The following is a 19,367-nucleotide window of genomic DNA, read 5'->3' on the forward strand; positions in this document are numbered from 1 at the left end:
TGCTGTGTTTCAACAAAGTACTAAATAAAGGGTCTGAATACTTCTGTAAATGTTATATTTCTGGGTTTAAAAACAACATTTGCTAACATTTCTAAAAACCTGTTTTTGCTTTGTCATTATGGGGTGTTGTTTGTCGATTGATGAAGAAAAAATAACTATTAATCCATTTTAGAACAAGGGTGTAACATAACCAAATGTGGAAAAAGTCAAGGGGTCTGAATTACTTTCCAATTGCACTGTATGTAATATCATTATTTCTACTTGGTTAGTCAAGATAGAAATGAAATCAGTACAATTATTTTAATATTGATGCGTCTGGGTCACTGCACAGTGTTCCAATCATGTCCTCAGTCCAAGCTGTTTGAGAGCACTTTCTGGGAGTCATTTCATGTCTATTGCAACCTGTTTTCAGAGCATTATGCAGATAAACACACTGTTCGCCTTTTGACATTAACTACTCCTATTCAGTAAAAACTGATCAAATAACAGGATTAGTAATTGTTGGCAACCAGTAGAACATGTTTTGGAACCACAAGAGAAACACCTCATTTGTAATGGTCTACTTTCCCAGGTCCAATGGGTCCCCAGGGAGACAGTAAACTAGGTCATCCAGGGAAACCAGGACCCCCTGGCCTAAACGGGGAGGAGGGGAAGAGAGGTAACCCTGGGGCCCCTGGCCAGCCAGGGGTGTGCCATCTATCCATGTGTTACGGTGTCATGATGAGGAGCAGGGATTCTTTTAGTAAAGGGCCAAACTATTGACCCAACATGGCAGCAGGCAGAAAAACAGCTAATCTTTCCAATCTCAGGAAGATCACATGTTTTACAGTGTATCCCCTCAGTCATGGAAACAGGAAGTACCTCTTAACATGTACGGTATATAGCAAAGATATCCATGTGCGTCCTTCCATGAGCTTTCTCAAGCCCAGTTTATACCTGGTTCTAACATTTGTCCTTTGTCCTGATCTGGTCTCATTCTGATTGTGCCCACATTTTTAGACAGGTGTAGACGATTAAAATATGCATTGTGATATGATTGGGATCAGATCTTCCTGACCCCCTTAGATAGTCAGGAACTCATTGTGTCTGGATATCTTACAAATGTAGAGGGATCTGGATAGTGAAACACTTTAAATCATCATTATCCCGCCTCCTAAAATCATTGACAGATGGCACCATTGACTTCCCACTGGGCACACACTGGTTGAATCAATGTTGATTCCACATAATTTCAATGAAATTACGCTGAACCAACTTGAAATAGACGCTGAATTGACGTCTGAGCCCAGTGGGTTATGCCGTCAATATGTCTTCATTCTGTTCTTGTCACATTCTGCTTTGTTATGTCACAAGCTCCATTTTGCTTTAAAGGGACAGTGTGAAGTCTACAAGAACAGCTACAGGGGAAAAAATTGCACTATCCCTTTAAAGAATGATAGTAATTGCTCCTACATTTGTTTGATTTTGGTTGGCATCGGTTGGATTCTGGGGCAAATTGTAATCCAATGTTAAGAATTCTGCCCTGCTCAAACAAGTACACAGGAATAAAGGCCTGCACCTCCACTTGGACAGTGCTGATGATACCAATTTATTGCTATATACTGCCCCCTGGTGCTTTTTATGCACCATACTTTCTGAATGGTCACCCAGAATTGGTCACCCCTAAATTTGTTTACCAAATTTGTTTGTAGTAATATATATGCAATGTTTAAACACCCGTATAATTATAGTTTGTAAATTGATGAATGCAATTATTGTAAACAGCATCTAAAGACATCTAAAGAAAGTTTCAGGGCAAATCTGTGAGCTTGCTACAGTATCTCTATAACAGAGGCTGCTATGTTCAAAAGCCAAATGTTTAATCATCTAAAACAAAACCTTGTGACATTACTGAAATGTTTGTTTATATTCCCTTTTTTCACAATAACTTGTTTGTGTATTGTGTGAAAATACAGAAATACGTATTTTTCTTAGGTAAAAAATAGCTAGTATAACAAATGTAAACCTGGGACATCCTATCTACTTTCAGTCAAAAGAGTGAGGGTGAAAAGAAACATGTTGACATCTTGACTTAATCTGAAGTTTGCTGTGTCTGCTGCAAATTATTTTCTGTTAGTGCATATATGCCATTTATGTGCCTGAGTACCTTACCTTTCCGTACCATACCTAATGTTACCTTAGCCTAGCAAGTTTAAGTAATTTTGTTATTTATAAAACTGAGCTAATCGACTGCGTGTTAATGGGCTTTACCTGTGAGAGCTTGGTCTGTTTTATTTTTGCTGTGTCTGATTTTATTAAACAAAATGATGTTTAATTGTGACCTTTGCAGTGATTTTTGGTAGCCTTAATTAAATCCTTTTTTATGACTTATGAAGATATTTTTGTTTTATTTCTTTGTGTGTTGTGTCATGCAAATTAAATAAGAATTCCACCATTTTGTTGTGTTACCGCCTGAATTTAAAATGTATTGAGATTGAGATTTTGTGTCCCTGGCCTACACACAATACCACATAATGCCAAAGTGGAATTATGTTTTCCCTCCAAAAAAGCAGACATTGAATATCCTTTTGAGCATGGTAAAGTAATTACACTTTGGATGGTATATTAATTCACCCAGCCACTACAAAGATACAGGTGTCCGTCCTAACTCAGTTGCTGGAGAGAAAGGAAACCTCTCAGGGATTTCACCATGAGCCCAATGTTGACCTTAAAACAGTTAGAGTTTAATGGCTGTGATAGGAGAAAACTGAAGATGGATTGACAACATTATAGTTACTCCACAATGCTAACCTAAATGACAGAGTGGACAAAGCAAACATATACAGCCTAAAATATTCCAAAACATACATCTTGTTTGCAACAAGGCACTAAAGTAAAACTGCAAAAACATTGGCAAAGAAATTAACTTTATGTCCTGAACACAAAGTATTGTTTGTGGCAAATCCAACACAACACATCACTGACTACCACTCTTCATATTTTCCAGCATGGTGGTGGATGCATAATGTTAAGGGTATGCTTGTCATCAGCAAGTACTAGGGTGTTGTTTTTGTGGGCTAAAAATAAACAAAATGGTGCTAAGCACAGGCAAAATCCTAGAGGAAAGCCTGATTTGGTCTGCTATCCAACAGACAATGGGAGACAAATTCACCTTTCAGCAGGATAATAACCTAAAACACAAGGCCAAATATACACTGGAGTTGCTTACCAAGATGATATTGAATGTTCCTGAGTGGCCAAGTTACAGTTTTGACTTAACCCGCTTGAAAATATATGGCAATACTTGAAAATGGTTGTCTAGCAATGATCAATAACCAACTTGACAGAGCTTGAAGCATTTTAAAAATAATAATTAAAATAATTAACTGTCCAATCAAAGTGGCCTGATGACTCAGGCAACCATCAAACACCCTGAAACCCAATGTAAAACAAGTTGATGAATTAAATAAAATGAAAATGTTTAAAGAAAGAAATGATATCCCTCAAACGAGCTTATAGTGAGTATTTTCGTAATGTCAACATGCCATCATAAAGGACTATTGTTTAGGCTAGGCCAGGGTTTCCCAAACTCGATCTCTTTCTGTTTTAACAGATGATGTAGGAATCCTACACTAGATGGCGCAATGGGGTTATAATTCTGCAACTGGGCTGTTAAATCATTTAATCAATGGGGTGATTAGTCAATTGAAATAAAAAATAAATACTTTATACAACATGCCTTATGCTGTGATATGTCTTGAGGGTCATATTGACAGCACAGCTACTGCACCTGAGCCAACCAAAAACTGATAACTTGGACACTTGTATAATACATATTAATAATAATAATAATAAAGCTGAGGTGGGCCTACTGTACAAAGTGGTTACAGGTTGTTTTTACATGTAACGTTAACTATTGCAATCAACCCCTTAAAAAGTGTATATTTTATATATAATATTTATATGAATTATAAAATATTTATATAATTAAATACCCAATCAATTATAATATTGTAAACCTGGCAAAGTAGCCAATTTCTCACCGCATACACAGGCTTACACATGCCTTGAAAAAAATCTTCTTTGATACCCATTATTTACCATTGTAATTACGACCATATTCCCAGGTAGGACAGGTGTTGGTTGAGGCCTCAGGATAACTTGCATACATGTCACACCTCACCAGCCCATTGTCTTCTCATCAAGGCAACGAGCTCAATTGTAATTTTTTCAGAGAATCAGAAAAATGTTACCTTTTGAAAATAGATGGGCCTATCCAAATAAGATATCGACCTACGTTGTATGTCGTCAAATGTGAACGTTGATTGATAGATTTCTAGATTCAATTAATTTACAAATGTGCCTTCATCACCACCTAAAATTAATCAATCAAATTACGCATTTGTCCAAATGTCCTCTCCTAAAACGCATGGATTTGTCCAAACCTGTAGAGGTAATTAAATGGCCATGTTGTTCTTCTTTGACTCGTTAAGACAGGTTTCAGATTTCAAGTGTCTCCCCTTACACATCTGAGCTGCCACATTCATCTTCATGTCGGTTAAGTTTTATTGCGGCCGCTAGAGGTGGATGCAAAAACTTGGTCCTGGCTGGGTGGTATGGACTCATTGGATGGACAACAAGCTTCAACACATTTTCCAAAAACGTTACGCGCTGTGGCAACGAGTGGCAACGGGTGCTATTATATAGTCTAGTGATTTCCTCGACATCACTCAAAGGGGCTGTTATCTTTCTATTCAATGAAGGTGTTGGGCTTTTTCGACTTTTATGGGCGTACCTGCATGCTATTGTGTATAAGTGGAGTTAAAAGTGCGAGAGAATGTCACAATTCCACATTTGATGCGTCTACTTTGAAACATGTGACAGTGAGACATTGGATTTAAGCGGAGGACTCGAGAAAACTTGCTGCATGTCTGGAACTGGGACCTCACGCCGAAGAGAAGGGACAGCTCCACAACATAGATTGATGTGAGACTTCAAAGAACATCATTGCAGGCAGGCGTTCTCCTAAAAAGTGATGTGACAGAGTAACCTGTATGTTATCCTGCAAGAAAACATTCAGAAATTGTGATATTTGTATTAAAATGGAGATCAATTTTATACACGAGTAACAACTGTATACCTGTGTAACATCATTATCAAACACATCATTGTAAGATGAGAGCCTTCATTCCTTTGAACCGGGCCACATTTGGACTTTTATGGAGCTGCTTGAGTTTTCTACACTGGGTTCATTGTGGTTTAGGGGACAACCATGTGCATTCTAGTTTTATTTACAGGAGATTGCGTAACCATGAACGGAGAGAGATTCAAAGAGAGATTCTCTCTATTTTGGGTTTACCACATCGTCCAAGGCCCTTTTCTCCAGGAAAACAAGCATCCTCAGCACCCCTGTTCATGCTTGACCTGTACAATGCCATGACTACTGAGGAGGAAGAAGGATTGGGAATACAAGAGGTTACAGGGAAAGGATTCAGCGGGAAGGCTCATGGAAACTCGCGTAAAGGGAACTACGGCTATCCGCAGGGATACACTCGTGTGGCGCAACCTTACCGCGCGGCCCCTCTGACGAGCCAAATCCCTCCACTCACTACATCTCACGACACCAACTATCTCAACGATGCTGATATGATTATGAGCTTTGTCAACTTAGGTAAGTAAGTGAACTGACTTGAGAAAAGTTTCAAGCTGCCTGATTTATGCCTTGCGCTCCAGCACCATTTTGTTTAAATACAAAATATGGTGGCCACTGATAAACCACAGTATTTTAAGCCTTAGAATTGTCACATGACCTTCTCACTGCTAATATCTAAAGGCTTAGATTCGTTTATATATGATTAAAAACAATGTATATTGTCAGTACACAATGTCCTTCAATGCTGAAAACATATGCTTAGACCATGTTTTTTAAAAATATATATATAAAAAATACCAGGTAGATTCTCAAAATGTAAATTTAACAACCTTGATTATATTAAAATGAATGATTATTTGTTTTTCTTGAATTTGATCTTAATCATTAGACTACAATACAAACCCTAAACATGTTAAACAAATATTCCCACAGTAGCCAATGTATGCATATTAATTTTGTTGCAGAAAATGATGATATGATATTCAGTTACATTTACAATTAATAGGAGTTATAGGCTATTCCTATTGTAACAGGCCTTAATTTCCTGTTTGTCACCTATAGCAAGAACAATGCCACACTGCTCACAACTATGTTTGCAAATTCTCTTCAAAGGTCACAGTGCTGTTTGTCTGAGCAATATACATTTCATGGGTACTGTTTATGAAGTTAGAAGTCTTTTTCGACCTTAATATCAGATCCTACTTCAGCCTTTCAGATGCCTGATATTAATGCAGGACCATATTTACACGCTAAAACACTGGTAAAAGCACAAACAATCCACATTTTGAAGACCATATCCATGTTCTTTGAATACGGTTTGAATAAGCGAAAGAAGAGTTTGTCTGGACATTCTTGAAATTCTCAACTCTATAGAGATCTTAAAATATTAAACTGCAATATCATCATGTCACACTTCCCCTAAAATACATGCATTTTCTCTTAACCCGTCATATTTGACTTACCTAGGAAACAGGCCTTGTATTTTGAATAAATATATGTTTATCAAAATACTTCACAAAAGGCCCGCATTAGAGTATTTATATGTTTTGAAATTGTCAACATTTATTGTAGCGTAAAGAAAAGCTTTCTTATAATTTACACAATGTTTCATCAGTAGTTCTGACCTTTGACCCAGAAGTTCATAATAACTTATCAGATGACTGTCTGACCTTGGTTAAATTGACCTTAATTGTTTCCTGTTGTTAAAGAAAGGAAAGCGATTGAGTGAAGCCTGCACTTTTTCAGCACTTATTCCATGTGGCACTGGGTTTGGGCAGTTAGATGTAAAGGCAGTAGCATTGTTAATTCGTTTTTGTGTCATTTTTCATTAAGCATCACGTCCCAATGGAGAGTGAAATGTGTATTTAAGGGATAGTACACCAGCGGTAAAAAACAATAAAGTATAAGATTTGTTGTTAGGGAGCTAGTGAAATGTTATACTTGTTTACATGTGCTATGATAAACAAAAATGACAGTTACAGAGGACACATCTTACAAAAAAGAGGCTAAAAAAGATACAGCTAAAGAGTGCTATAGCGTGAGCATGTAAAATGTATTAATGTGAAGGTGCTGTTGGATTTAAAATCCCTCACCTTGGTCTGTCACATCTGTTTCCACTTAGAGCTGCATGGCATGTACACAGTCAGCCTTGAAAGCTCTGTGCTCTCATTCTGGGGACAGTCAGTGGTAAAGTGTACAATGAGACTATTTACACAAGTATTACTACTACAGCAATAATTGACTTCACTACACTAATGCTACTACTAACTCCTATAATACTAATAGTTGTAGCATGTAGTATGTTGTGATTATTATTGATTATTAGATCATTTACGTGATGTACTCACAAAAATGCATCTTCACTCTTGTCGACATAACGATGAGAAATTATGCACAATATGTATACATTCTCAACTTCCTCTTCTTCCAAATTGTAATTAAAAATGAATACCATAAACAAAGTTAATTCCCTGAAACTGTGGCAGACACTTTTTAGTGAGTCAAACCACCTTCCCAATTAATCTGCAGCTATCTGACACTTGAAATGCTTCACTTCTGCTTTACATTACTGGCCATAGCTAATCATGGTGCAAGTCCAATCTGTAACAGGCAGAACTGACCCCTGACCTTTGTGTGTTAAGCAACCACAGACCTTCACTGTAGATAAACTATCAGTGAAATGGACTCACTGACTCTATGATTTCACTGGCTGTGCCAGAACACTAACACACCTCAACTCCCAATCCTTTTATGCTGCTATTTAGCAACAGTGTTGGATGGTTAGCTGTCACTTTGTGTCTTCTTGACTGCATAATGGCATGCCTTTGATTGCAGACAGGGTTGAAAATACACTCTGCTCGTCTTTGCTCTTCTTTGTTTGTGTTTTTCTATTGATAATTACGTAAAATAATTTTATGTGCACATTTTATATTCAGTATAAACTCGTTCATCATTGTCCTCAGATAAAACAAGTTTAAACAAATTGGTCAGAGAAAGATAAATATGGGTTTCCTGTGTCAAACACGGCCAATGTATTGTATAGGAACTACAGGAGGTCAATATTAGGTTGGCAAATGAGGTCAAAGCAGTCACTCAAATCTTGTCAAAAAAGGCTGTCTGGTCTCTTTTTGTCACGTTGAGGGGCAGACGAAAGTGTCTTTAATTGAAATCAGCCTGTTTTTCTTAACTGACAGCCCATTCATCATGGGCAGAGAATGCAGTTCGGCACACAGTGGAGGGCCTGTCTGGAAACTGCTACCTGTACTCAGTTGACTGATTAAATGGACTGGAGAGTGCTTTTGTTGGAGTCAAAATGTTTGGATTGGCTTTTGGAATGTGAAAACATTTGATAAATTACCTTTTTTCAGTTAGGTAGGTTACTGCTGGCACACCACATTCTGTCTGTGCAACACATTTTGTATCTATTGTGGCTCAGGGAAGGTATCAGTAATTATAATCACTGATCTGAATCACTAATCTGAAGGCTTATGCATTGCCACTCTAAATATTATGCAGTTATGCAAATCCTCTATTTAGTCCTCATGGACCAGTCTTCTTTTTCAGTGGAGAAAGACAAAGATTTCTCCCATCAGCGGAGACACTACAAGGAGTTTCGTTTCGACCTGACTCAGATCCCAGAGGGAGAGGCGGTGACTGCTGCTGAGTTTCGGATCTATAAAGATGGCAGTCATGCCCGCTATGAGAACATTACTCTGAAGGTCACCATCTACCAGGTCATCAAGGAATATCAAAACAAGTAAGCACCATTTGACCTTCATTTCAACACCCCCAAATCATCCCAATTCATTTTTTTTTATATATATATATATATATATATATATATATATATATATATATATATATATATATATATATATATATATATATATAAATATAAAGTACACCATCACCTTATAAATTCTTGTGGAATGGGATATACATTCAGCCATGTACATTTAAAATTCTCTCTGCAGAAACAGAATATATTGAAGGCTACCTATAGAATTAACTGACCTTTATATTCTTTATGATTCGCATAAAGTTCCACAAGGTAGTTTTTCTCTAACAGTACTGTGTACAGTAGAGTATCCTTAACATCCAGTTGTATACCTCTTTAGACTGTCACTGTAAATTGTGTCTACATGTAAATGTTATGAACTGAATTGGCTTTTGTATGTAATTGATCATTCTATGGTTTAGAGTGGTGGATTCCTCAGTCAAAAACCTATACGAAGGGAAGAGAAAGCACATCTTATTCTGTTTAACTGAGAGGAACCAGTCATCTCGAATGTCCCCTATTATTGTTTATAGGCATCCTGAATCACTGTACATAAAAGGTGCAGCCATGTGAGTTTACAAACCAGTTTGCCTTGTTCGACCGTAGCCTTTTTGCCAGATAGAGAATCACAATGGTTGCTGATTTGGGTTTTGATGCAGGATATTTTGAGAATGGAAGAACTCTTTATCATATGTGAGATGTAATCTCTCAGTGATATAGTTGTAAATGTATTTTCAAATAAATACTTTAATGAATGAATTAATCAATACATCAATCAGCCAATCAATTAACCAATCAATCAATCAACCAACCAATCTACCAATCACCATAGCATAAAAGGGAACCTAACTCATTGTGAAATTGAACACATCTTAAAGGGCCAGTCAGCAGTTGCTACATCCATTTTTGGACTTATAAATGAACTACGTATACCTATTGATTCTTGAAGAATATGACTTATAAGTGCCTCATAAGCTTAATTCAAATGTCATTCCCCATCAGAACCCAAAATATAAGCTTGTCTTACTCTAATGTTTGCAAACAAACTAAATGTAAACAAACACTATATAGCCTTAAAACATGGTTAGAACTATAATTTTGATACCATGGATGTCCTTGTATCCATAGCTCTGTCTATGAATTTGAGAGTTCTTCAGCCCCATCTCTCAGCTTTTAACCAAAACAAAGGCAGAGATACCGTTTTGTTATTGTTTCTCCTGCCGATTGCCACTTTTAATTTTTGTACATTTATTTATTACAATTTATTTTTTTAGAGGGAAGATCAGCTATAATATTGCAGATGGATTGTGGCTTCCATCAATGTATTTGTCTCCATCATTTCCAATCCCCCATATATTTTTTGTGTAAAAAAAAATATATATATATATATAAAATATATTTTCCTTTATTATTTTCCCCTTACCCTACCACCCCTCCCCTAATTTGAGTAAACTAATGGACAACAACACTTAGGCTTCTACTTCCAGCTTATACATACTATATACATTTTACGGACACATTATATTTTACAATAGTTATCTTTTGTTTATTTTTAGTCGCATCCTTCAGCTCCACTCTGACTGTCACTTTAAATGAGTTTCGAATTTGTGAATGGATGCATTTGAAAGTGGCTGTCTTTAGATAACATTGTCTAAAGTTGAGCATCTGCACTTGGGGACATGCTTGTGTCAGCGTAATCCTAGGGAGGCTTTCAAATGTCCCTTTAAAACCTGCACTGTTCTGTGAAACACTTGAGGCAGGCAATTAGGCAGAAAATAAAAGACATCCTGTTTACACTAGCACATCATGGAAGTTTGGAAGGACTTTATCCTGATTCATGTGCTTATTTCAAGTGTCTTCAAGAAGGTCATTTGTCTCCTTTGAATTATAAAATCATGACCTGATATACACGTTTGGCGTTAGATTGGTAAGTGACACAAAGTAATCAGAAATGCCACGAAATGGAAGCTTGTCACAAGTATATATTATAATTTAGAAGCTTAATTAACTATACCTTTGTTTTATCTTAACTTTGTTTCCAAATGGGGGAGAAAATCTGGGATGGATTAAGGGCTATATTAAGGTTATTTTTATGTTTCCTTTCTTTTGTTTACTAAAAACATCCTTTGTGCTGTTTATATTATATGTCTTCTATGGAAATCAAAGTAGTAGCTGTGGTAAATGCAGTCAGTAGCCTACACAGCTTGGTGAATGATGAAACAATATTTTAAGGTGAAGCAAACAAGAAAGGAGGCAATAAGCCTGTGTTTATACAGGCAGCCCAAATCTGATCTTTTACCCAATTATTGGCAAAATATCAGAATTGGGCTGCCTGTGTAAACAGACTCAGCAACATGGTTAGGCATACATTCTGGTCCAATTATGTTTTTCCTTTGATTAAGACCAAACATACATTTGGACTTTATTTGCATTTGGGCATGAATAATATGTTTTCAATAAGATATTGAAACTTTGGAACAAACATACATTTCCATTTGCACATGTTAACTAAATAAATCAATTTAATCTATGAATTCTACAGTTTATCTTTGCCTGGTCTACAAGTGTTCTATATTCAGTACTTAACTTGGGTAGGAGCTCACCAGAGTTGAGGACCGGCACCTAAAATGTTCTACTGCTTGAGCTCCTGTTCCTCTTATAGAATATTAGCTCAAAGGTGTTGTGGAGATCCTGCACCTAAATATAAACAGTGCCAGCACCCAAAATGAGTACTGGAACCTATTTCACTCCAAGTCAAGCACTGCCTATATTGCTCTCCTTTCATCTGACTGACTATTTGTGAACCTCATCCTTGTATCTCCAACCTTGTTCCGCCTCATTCTCACCACACCGGGCCCTTACAAATATAGTCCACGGATAAAGCTTTTCCATTAGCATGTTCACCACTTGTGAAGCCTCGGAAGTCCATCAGTTATCACTCCTCCTGGTCTATGTGTTGCCTGTCAGGCGGCTTGTTGCATCCCAGTTCAGTTGAAGCCATGTGGGCCCATTAGGGGCTGCCTAGGGGGCTCCCATCATAACCCTCATGCCCACCTGCTTCTCTTAACAATGTTCCGGAAGTGGGAAGCCGTGACATAGCTGAACACACAGGGGTCTACTTAAAGCAGGGCCCACATTCACTGGCCAAATATGTGTGAGGCTGATTGAAGGGGAGATATGACCCTCTTGGGCTTTTCTGGAGGTCCAAGTCATTGAACTCTCCCATCTGAAGCCCCAGGCCCCAGTCATCGCATTCTCTTTTATGGCTCACCGAGGTCTGGAGCCATCACACATTTAACTCCTCAGCTCCTAACTGTGACTTTTCAGCTTGATAAACATTATTCAGAGTTTCACAGTTCAGCACCTTTTTCTCTGCTCCTCCCCCAAGGAGCCATCATTAAGCCGGTGTTGAACTGCTCAACGGTTCAGTCACATATGGTTTAAAATTGGTGGTAGAGCAAAGACAAATCTGTTACTTAAACGTGTTTTTTCACTGCTTGGAAATTATAGCCTTGAGTACATACATGACTGGTTGATTAATATCCTGCTTATCCATATTTTGTGCGGTTGTGAAAACAGATTGTCTCTAATCTGGCTAAAGAGTCATTAGGCACTCCTTATAGAGAGGAGTATATTTCAGAGAAATGTCAAAATATGGGGCTTAAAGGATAGAGCACATGGAACAACAAATTTAACTAGTAAGATACATTTTTGTCAAAGGATGTTTTTGGCTCAGATCTAAGAGAGAAAGCTGGAATAAATGGCATCATGTAGTGATTATTTAATGATACTTTGTTTATGTAATGATTTCCAATATGGCAGGTCAGGGCCTCATTAATTGTTTGACTGCTTCCAAGTCTAAACGACCCAGAGGAAGCATGTGTTCTCTCTTTGTGTGGCCCTTGCAAGTTTTAACAACACTAAGGTGCATAAACAGGAATTTCATTTTTAGTTCCAGAGCTCAAAGAGCAGAGTGAGGTCCGTCAATTATATCACCCCTGTGTTAAATATTTTTTATCCAGTAAATTAAAGTTTACCCATAGTAATATATGTGTATTGCCATCTGTCAAGTTATCACATGCATTCACTTGTTATTTTTTATTGATTTTCTAAAAATGTTTTCCTTAACAGGGATGCAGAGACATTCTTGTTGGATTCCAAAAAGATCAAGGCCTCTGATGGGGGCTGGCTGGTCTTTGACATCACAGCCACCAGTAACCACTGGGTGCTGAACCCACTGCAGAACATGGGTCTGCAGCTCTCTGTGGAGACTTTGGATGGTAAGGGAAACACTATTTTTAATCTGCCTTTGTTGTTGTAGGGAATTAAATATAGAAAAGCAGTTAAACTTTGTAGTTACTCCAGGCTTCAAAGTAGTTTGCCTTAAAATTATTTTTTGTAATTCAGTAGACACTCTTATCCAGGTAAGGAACAACCAGGCTTGGTCAATCCAGGAATGTATCTTTGCATACAGATTGGCTAGAGAAATTTCCATCAAAGCAATGTAGGCCAGGGCTGTTCAATGTCAGTCCTGGAGGGCCAAAAAACCTCTGTCCAAATCTGGTGTGCCAACTGTAGCCAGTGAAAGTGCTGAGAAATGGGGTGAGATTCTGGAAAAACTCTCAGTGTTCTTAATGAGCTGCACAGCTCTGATGGCACAACCGGGGAGCCAGACTAGGAGAGAGTTGCAGTAATCCAAGCAAGATGATGAGTGACTGGTCTAGGAGCTGTGTTAAATAGCTTGTGAGAAATGAGTAGATATTCACTGATGCCTAAGAGCAGGGTTCCCCAATAGGCGGCCTGTGTGCCAAATTCGGCCCGTGGGTGATTTTATTTGGCCCCAAGTTTTCTGAGCAAAACAATTAAAATATATAAAAAATATGTCATTTTTGAATTTGGACATAAAATATTGTAAAATCAACAGGAAATTAAAGTGATTTTAATTTAGGAAATCTGTTCCCAAGTATTCCCCCGCATAAATAGAGGCAGATGTGATTGTATCTCAATGTAATCAAGGTTTGAAATTATTCTGTTTTTGTGGGTTCTTGCGGTCAATTTGCAGTGTACAAATTATTTATATGTTCCGTCCCCCAACCATCCGCTCAATGAAAAATCTGCCCACGGCTGAATGTAATTGGGGGCCACTACTTTAGAGGCAGTCTCTACCGGACCGAGTCATTGATGTTCTCTGTGAAAGAAAGAGAAACCTGGTTTTCCAAGGTCACACCCACGTTCTTTGCCATCTTGGAGGCAGACACAGCTGTCCATAGAGGAGAGGACAGGCCTGTGTTGGCAAGGTTTGAGGTTGAGATGTTGATGTTTATCAGACATGAAGAGATACATACCATATCATACCTGTGTGTCAGACGAGAGAAGGACAGATAGCGTTGTGTGCCCTATGCATAGCAAAGGTAGGATAATCCCTGTGAAGAGAAAACAGAGCCCAGTGACTGACTGCGAGATCAATAGAGGAAGGAGAACTGACCCCAGGGGAACACCTGTTGCTTGGTTTCATGTCGAGGACAGATCATTTTCATGTCACGTAGTAGGAGAGATCATCCTGAGATGCCCATCCCTCATAGAGGTGGGGCTTCAGAACAGGATCTGATATTTCACATGTCAAAAGAGGCTTAAAAGATTAAGGCAGTTTTAGATACATTTTTCCTTTTTTTTAAAGCACAATGTTAATGTTACAGAGTTTATTTGGATAATAATGCATGTTAACTATCATAAATTGAGCCATAATTCCTGCATCTAAGATTGGAGAAACATCAAATGTTTTTAATGTTTTTCATTGGTAGAAGTTTTTTTTGTGTGTGGGGAAATGAGGAAAACATTTCAAAACCCAAAGGAGTACCTGACTGTTTTAACAATTATGACAAGAATACTAGGAAGACGGATATTTTTTATCTTCTTTAAAACCACAAGACATTGATGGAATGTTCTTTGGGATTATCTATGAATCAGATACATTAGCTGATGACATATGACAATAAATAAATAATAAATGATCTTTGTGGTTTGTGTGTTTTCCTCCATTTAGTATGATATATTAGGTCACATTATGAATGGAATAGCGGTCATATAGCAGTCGTACAATATCATACAAATTGGAAAACGGAACTTATCATACGTCTTTGCTCATATGAACAATGCAAACTTCCAAAATATACTCTAATGACACCGTTTTACCCTATTTTGTTTTGTTTAATTGCTCCCTTAAATTAACGCATTTTTTGCTGCTATTTACATTGCTTGTTGTTTTAAAAGGACGGAGTATAAACATGAAGTCTGCTGGCATCGTTGGAAGGAATGGGCCACAATCCAAACAGCCATTCCTAGTGTCATTCTTCAAGGCCAGTGAAGTGTTGTTGCGCTCTGTCAGGGCTGCTGGTGGAAAGAGAAAGAACCACAACCGCAACAAATCAGGTGGTCAACAGGAATCACCACGGGCACCCAAAAGTGGAGGTGGGCTTATTAAACTACACTCTCAGAAAAAAAGGTACCGAATTGAACTTATAGGGATACAAACGCTTGTCACTGTAGTGGTACCCTGTAAGGTATGTCCATTGTAACATTAGTTATAGGTAAATAATTGTACCTTTGCAGTTTGTACCTTAAAAGAGACAAAATGTAGCATTTGCCTTTTTAGGGTACCACCACATTCTTTTTAAGTGGCAAAAATGTACTTATTTTCTATAACAAGTCCCTCAAGTGTACATGTCTCTCCACCATCCCACTTCTGACACAATTCAGGGGGTAGCCTGACCAGGACTCAAACCTGAATCCAGCGACTGTCAAGCCAACACCTTAACCATTTACACCACCTTTTGACAAGGTTACTCAGTGTTGGGTTAATATAAATTACAGCTCCTTTCTTGTCACATAAGTAAGCCTTTATAAAGACTTCAGAACTGGCAAAGGATATGCTCAAACTTTAATTAACATAACCATAGACCACTTAAACTGGCACATCACTTCCACTCACAGGTGGCCCAAAATAACTAACTGAAAGCCACGTCCCCACTAAGCCACGCCTCCATTGATTATACTTTTATGTTCAAAATAAATAGATTAGTACCATGTGAGCTCATATATGTACCTCTGAAGGTACATTATGCGTATTTTTATCTTTTGTACCCCAAGAAACAATACTGTACCCTAACTGTACCCTTTTATTCTGAGAGTGAACCATCATTGAAATTGTTTTGGGTTTGGACCGGTGTAGGTTGGCAAATTTACTTCAGATAATGAAACACCTTTTGAGGTTGATGGCAAACCTTACAGTCCCATTTGTTATTCCCTGTCAGTGCATTAAAACAGTCTGTTACACACTCCAGGATGTTATGTCTACTCAAGCAGCCTCTTGTTGCCAAGGAGCCTTGTTTTGACTGCATGCTGCTCCAATTAATGGATCAAAAGTCGAAATAATCTACTGCAGGAAAGATGGAGCTCCGGGATCGGCAACTCCAGTCCTCATTGGCCCGATTGCTGTCACACTTTTGCCACAGCCAACACACCTGACTCCAATATTCAACTTATTTAGAATACAATTAGTTTTATCAGCTGTGTTTTGATAGGCATTGGGGGAATGTGTGACATCTCTGATGTAGATCAATATAAAACAGATACATTTTCAAAATAGTAAACCTACCTGCCTAATCTATTACCTCTTTCAGCTCCTCATAAAGATGGTACATGGATATGAATATGTACTAATCACCTCACACAACTACTCTAGCTAAGCTACACAGAACGTCCACAATGACCATCTCAGTTAGTTCTTTTAATTTGGCTGTAATTCTTTGACAGCTGTTTTTAACTGATGTGGTTCAGTGCATTAGGGATACCCAGTCAACACCCCTTCAGTAGCCACATGAATGTAATAACCATACATGAGTTGGTGCTGCTATTTGCTGTTAACAGTTTGGTAATATTTCATTAATAATTGATTTGGTGTTCATTTCCTATTGTCAAAAAAGAATTGTACTGTGGGCAAACAATATACCACAGTGCTCACAGGTGCTGTGTGAAAGAAAAAACTCACGTCTACAACTACAGTATATAATAGCCTAATGATAAACTTGCAGACTTGAGGGATTAATTCATTGTTTGTTGTTTTCAGATCATAACACCAGTGAGCAAAAACAAGCCTGCAAGAAGCATGAACTTTACGTCAGCTTCCGAGACTTAGGATGGCAGGTAGGAAAGATGGAACACTATTTGAACCATACCATATCTACTCTACATAAGCATGGCAGAGCTTAATGTCACAAGTGGTCATAGCATGTGTGTTACAAATATGTGTGTGTGTAAAAAGCACCTCTTTTAGTTTCAACTAATGTATTAAATGCAGTAGACCAGAAACAGACAGACTTAAGAAAACACATCAAGTGTCAATAAAGTGTCTTCAATATTAAAGAGGAGGACTTTGATGCTTATTTTGTATTTTCTTTATTCTATTTGAAGGACTGGATTATTGCACCGGAAGGTTATGCTGCTTTTTACTGCGATGGGGAATGTTCCTTTCCACTCAATGCACATATGAATGCGACAAATCATGCCATTGTGCAAACCCTGGTATGTAAAAAAAACTCAAAAGATGCTTATTTCCCATGAATTCATATTGAATTGCTTTACCAATATGGTAAATATTAATTCCACACCATGTTGATTTTCTAAGCTGCTCAAACTGCAGCTTTGGGTTGTTCCACCAATTATCTGGGTCGTTCCACCAATTCAGTACAACTTTGATTTCACCTAATTGTAATATTCTGTCATAAACAGCACATGTTCAACTTAATAAAAAACAAGTTTAACACGTTTTCTCACGAGGTAAAAAAAAAAAAGTAACAGGGTTGACTTTGTCAAAGCAACAAAATAGCGAAGTGTTTACAATGAGGATGAAAACATGGAGATATTTTGGGGTCAAGTGGGTTAAAATCCTAGAAGTCACAGAGGGACATGTCAAAATGTAGAATGTTGTCTTCATTCATGTAAAAAAAAAAAAAAAAGATTTATTGAATTCTCCATGTGGTTTATATTAAACAGGCTATTCATTTAATATACCAGGCTTTTAAAAATCAATATTGGTGCACAATTCCTACTTAAAATATCAAAAGGGATGCAAAAGGCACTATTTTCGCGGGAATGACCAATCTCCTTTGTATACTCAGTCCTTTCTATTTGCTTCCACAGGTCCATCTGATGTTCCCTGACAATGTGCCAAAGCCATGCTGTGCACCGACCAAGCTGAACGCTATATCTGTGCTTTACTTTGATGACAGCTCAAATGTCATCCTCAAGAAATACAGAAACATGGTTGTTAGGTCATGTGGTTGCCATTAATGGGGCAAGCAGGATTGTATTTCAGATATGTGGTATTGCTGGAAAAGTTCACATCAATATAGATAGATCTGAATGTGTGTTGTGCTGTACAGTATTATGTATATATTAGTTTTATTAACTTATTTATTTCCCCCTATTTTTGTGATAACACTCAATATTGTACAATGAGTATTAGTCCATGTATATTTGACATCACTTAGCACTCTCTCCTATAGGCCATAGCGAACATATACAATTACATTGTAATAGTTATAGCATTTCATTGTACATCTTAGTAAAAGGAAACCTCTCTATAATATCAATATTTTGGATCTTATTGTTTATTGGATACGGTTCAACAAAGTATACCAGTCTTTCCAAAATATTGCTTTATTCAAGCACACCGATATCACTGTTTTTCAAACTGTTACATTGGATTTCATTTTCAAACCATTGTTTAAACTATTATAACCACTCAAAAAAGGTTTACATATTGCTGCTACAGTTAAATGAGGTCATATTTTAGGACATACCAGTTGAACATGTTTTGTGTAGCTATCTTATTTCAAATATAGTGTCAATTATTGTATCAACATTGTATTATTATGGTTTTATAAGCACACTGTAGCCTATACTAGCTTACATGTATGCAACTTGCAACACTCTCTTTGATTTCTCCTTCAGATGTGTTAAAAGCAGAATCTGTATTCATGTCATTTGAGTAACAGCCTGGCACAACATTAATAACATTAAAGGTATGATGTAAAATAGTAAATTAAGTATTTCAAATAGGACTCCTTGAATAACACTCTAGGGTTTTTCCTCTGGCCTTGACGTTAATCATGTTTACACTGTACACAGGCATCAAATAGTCTATCATAAAATCTATAGTTAGACTTCTGGCTATAAAATATATGTATATATCATGCTTTCTATCAAATAAGTTATGCTGAAAGGTACTTCCTCTACGTCAAATATGTCATGCATTCTGTTGAATATATCTTTCCATAGCATTCACTGAAAAAACATGAGGACTGGCCTGCTATATTCTCAGACCCAGGAAATGTCATAGTTCAGTAACAGTCTATTGTAGGAGTATATGAGAACTAGACAAAAGTTGTGGAGTAGCTC

At 37.4% G+C, this 19,367-nt stretch overlaps 2 protein-coding genes across 3 annotated transcripts in view; both read left to right on the forward strand.

The window, feature by feature from the left end:
- Positions 1-2,314, forward strand: part of LOC110502692 (collagen alpha-1(XXI) chain) — an 82,253-nt gene extending 79,939 nt beyond the window's left edge. For both annotated transcript variants that reach the window (XM_036960413.1, XM_036960414.1), the window contains one exon: positions 572-2,314. In XM_036960413.1, the coding sequence (XP_036816308.1) occupies positions 572-762 (191 nt within the window). In that variant the 3' untranslated portion in view covers positions 763-2,314. The remainder of the gene's footprint in view (positions 1-571) is intronic.
- Positions 2,315-4,442: 2,128 nt separating this feature from the next.
- On the forward strand, positions 4,443-18,556 carry LOC110502694 (bone morphogenetic protein 5). Its single transcript, XM_021580925.2, has 7 exons — positions 4,443-5,650; positions 8,696-8,888; positions 13,041-13,189; positions 15,180-15,377; positions 17,035-17,111; positions 17,379-17,489; positions 18,108-18,556. Exons 1-7 carry the CDS (start codon positions 5,155-5,157, stop codon positions 18,255-18,257), a joined length of 1,374 nt encoding a protein of 457 aa, XP_021436600.1. The 5' UTR covers positions 4,443-5,154; the 3' UTR covers positions 18,258-18,556.
- Positions 18,557-19,367: the final 811 nt, after the last annotated feature.

The sequence above is a fragment of the Oncorhynchus mykiss genome, chromosome 23 (genome assembly GCF_013265735.2).
Source record: "Oncorhynchus mykiss isolate Arlee chromosome 23, USDA_OmykA_1.1, whole genome shotgun sequence".
Taxonomy (NCBI): domain Eukaryota; kingdom Metazoa; phylum Chordata; class Actinopteri; order Salmoniformes; family Salmonidae; genus Oncorhynchus; species Oncorhynchus mykiss.

Excerpts from the sequence above, each read along its gene's own strand:
- LOC110502694 (XM_021580925.2), top strand. The coding sequence starts at position 5,155 with ATGAGAGCCTTCATTCCTTTGAACCGGGCCACATTTGGACTTTTATGG. Across the intron at positions 5,651-8,695 it reads TATGAGCTTTGTCAACTTAG|TGGAGAAAGACAAAGATTTC; the intron begins GTAAGTAAGTGA and ends CTTCTTTTTCAG. Across the intron at positions 17,490-18,107 it reads ATGCCATTGTGCAAACCCTG|GTCCATCTGATGTTCCCTGA; the intron begins GTATGTAAAAAA and ends TTGCTTCCACAG.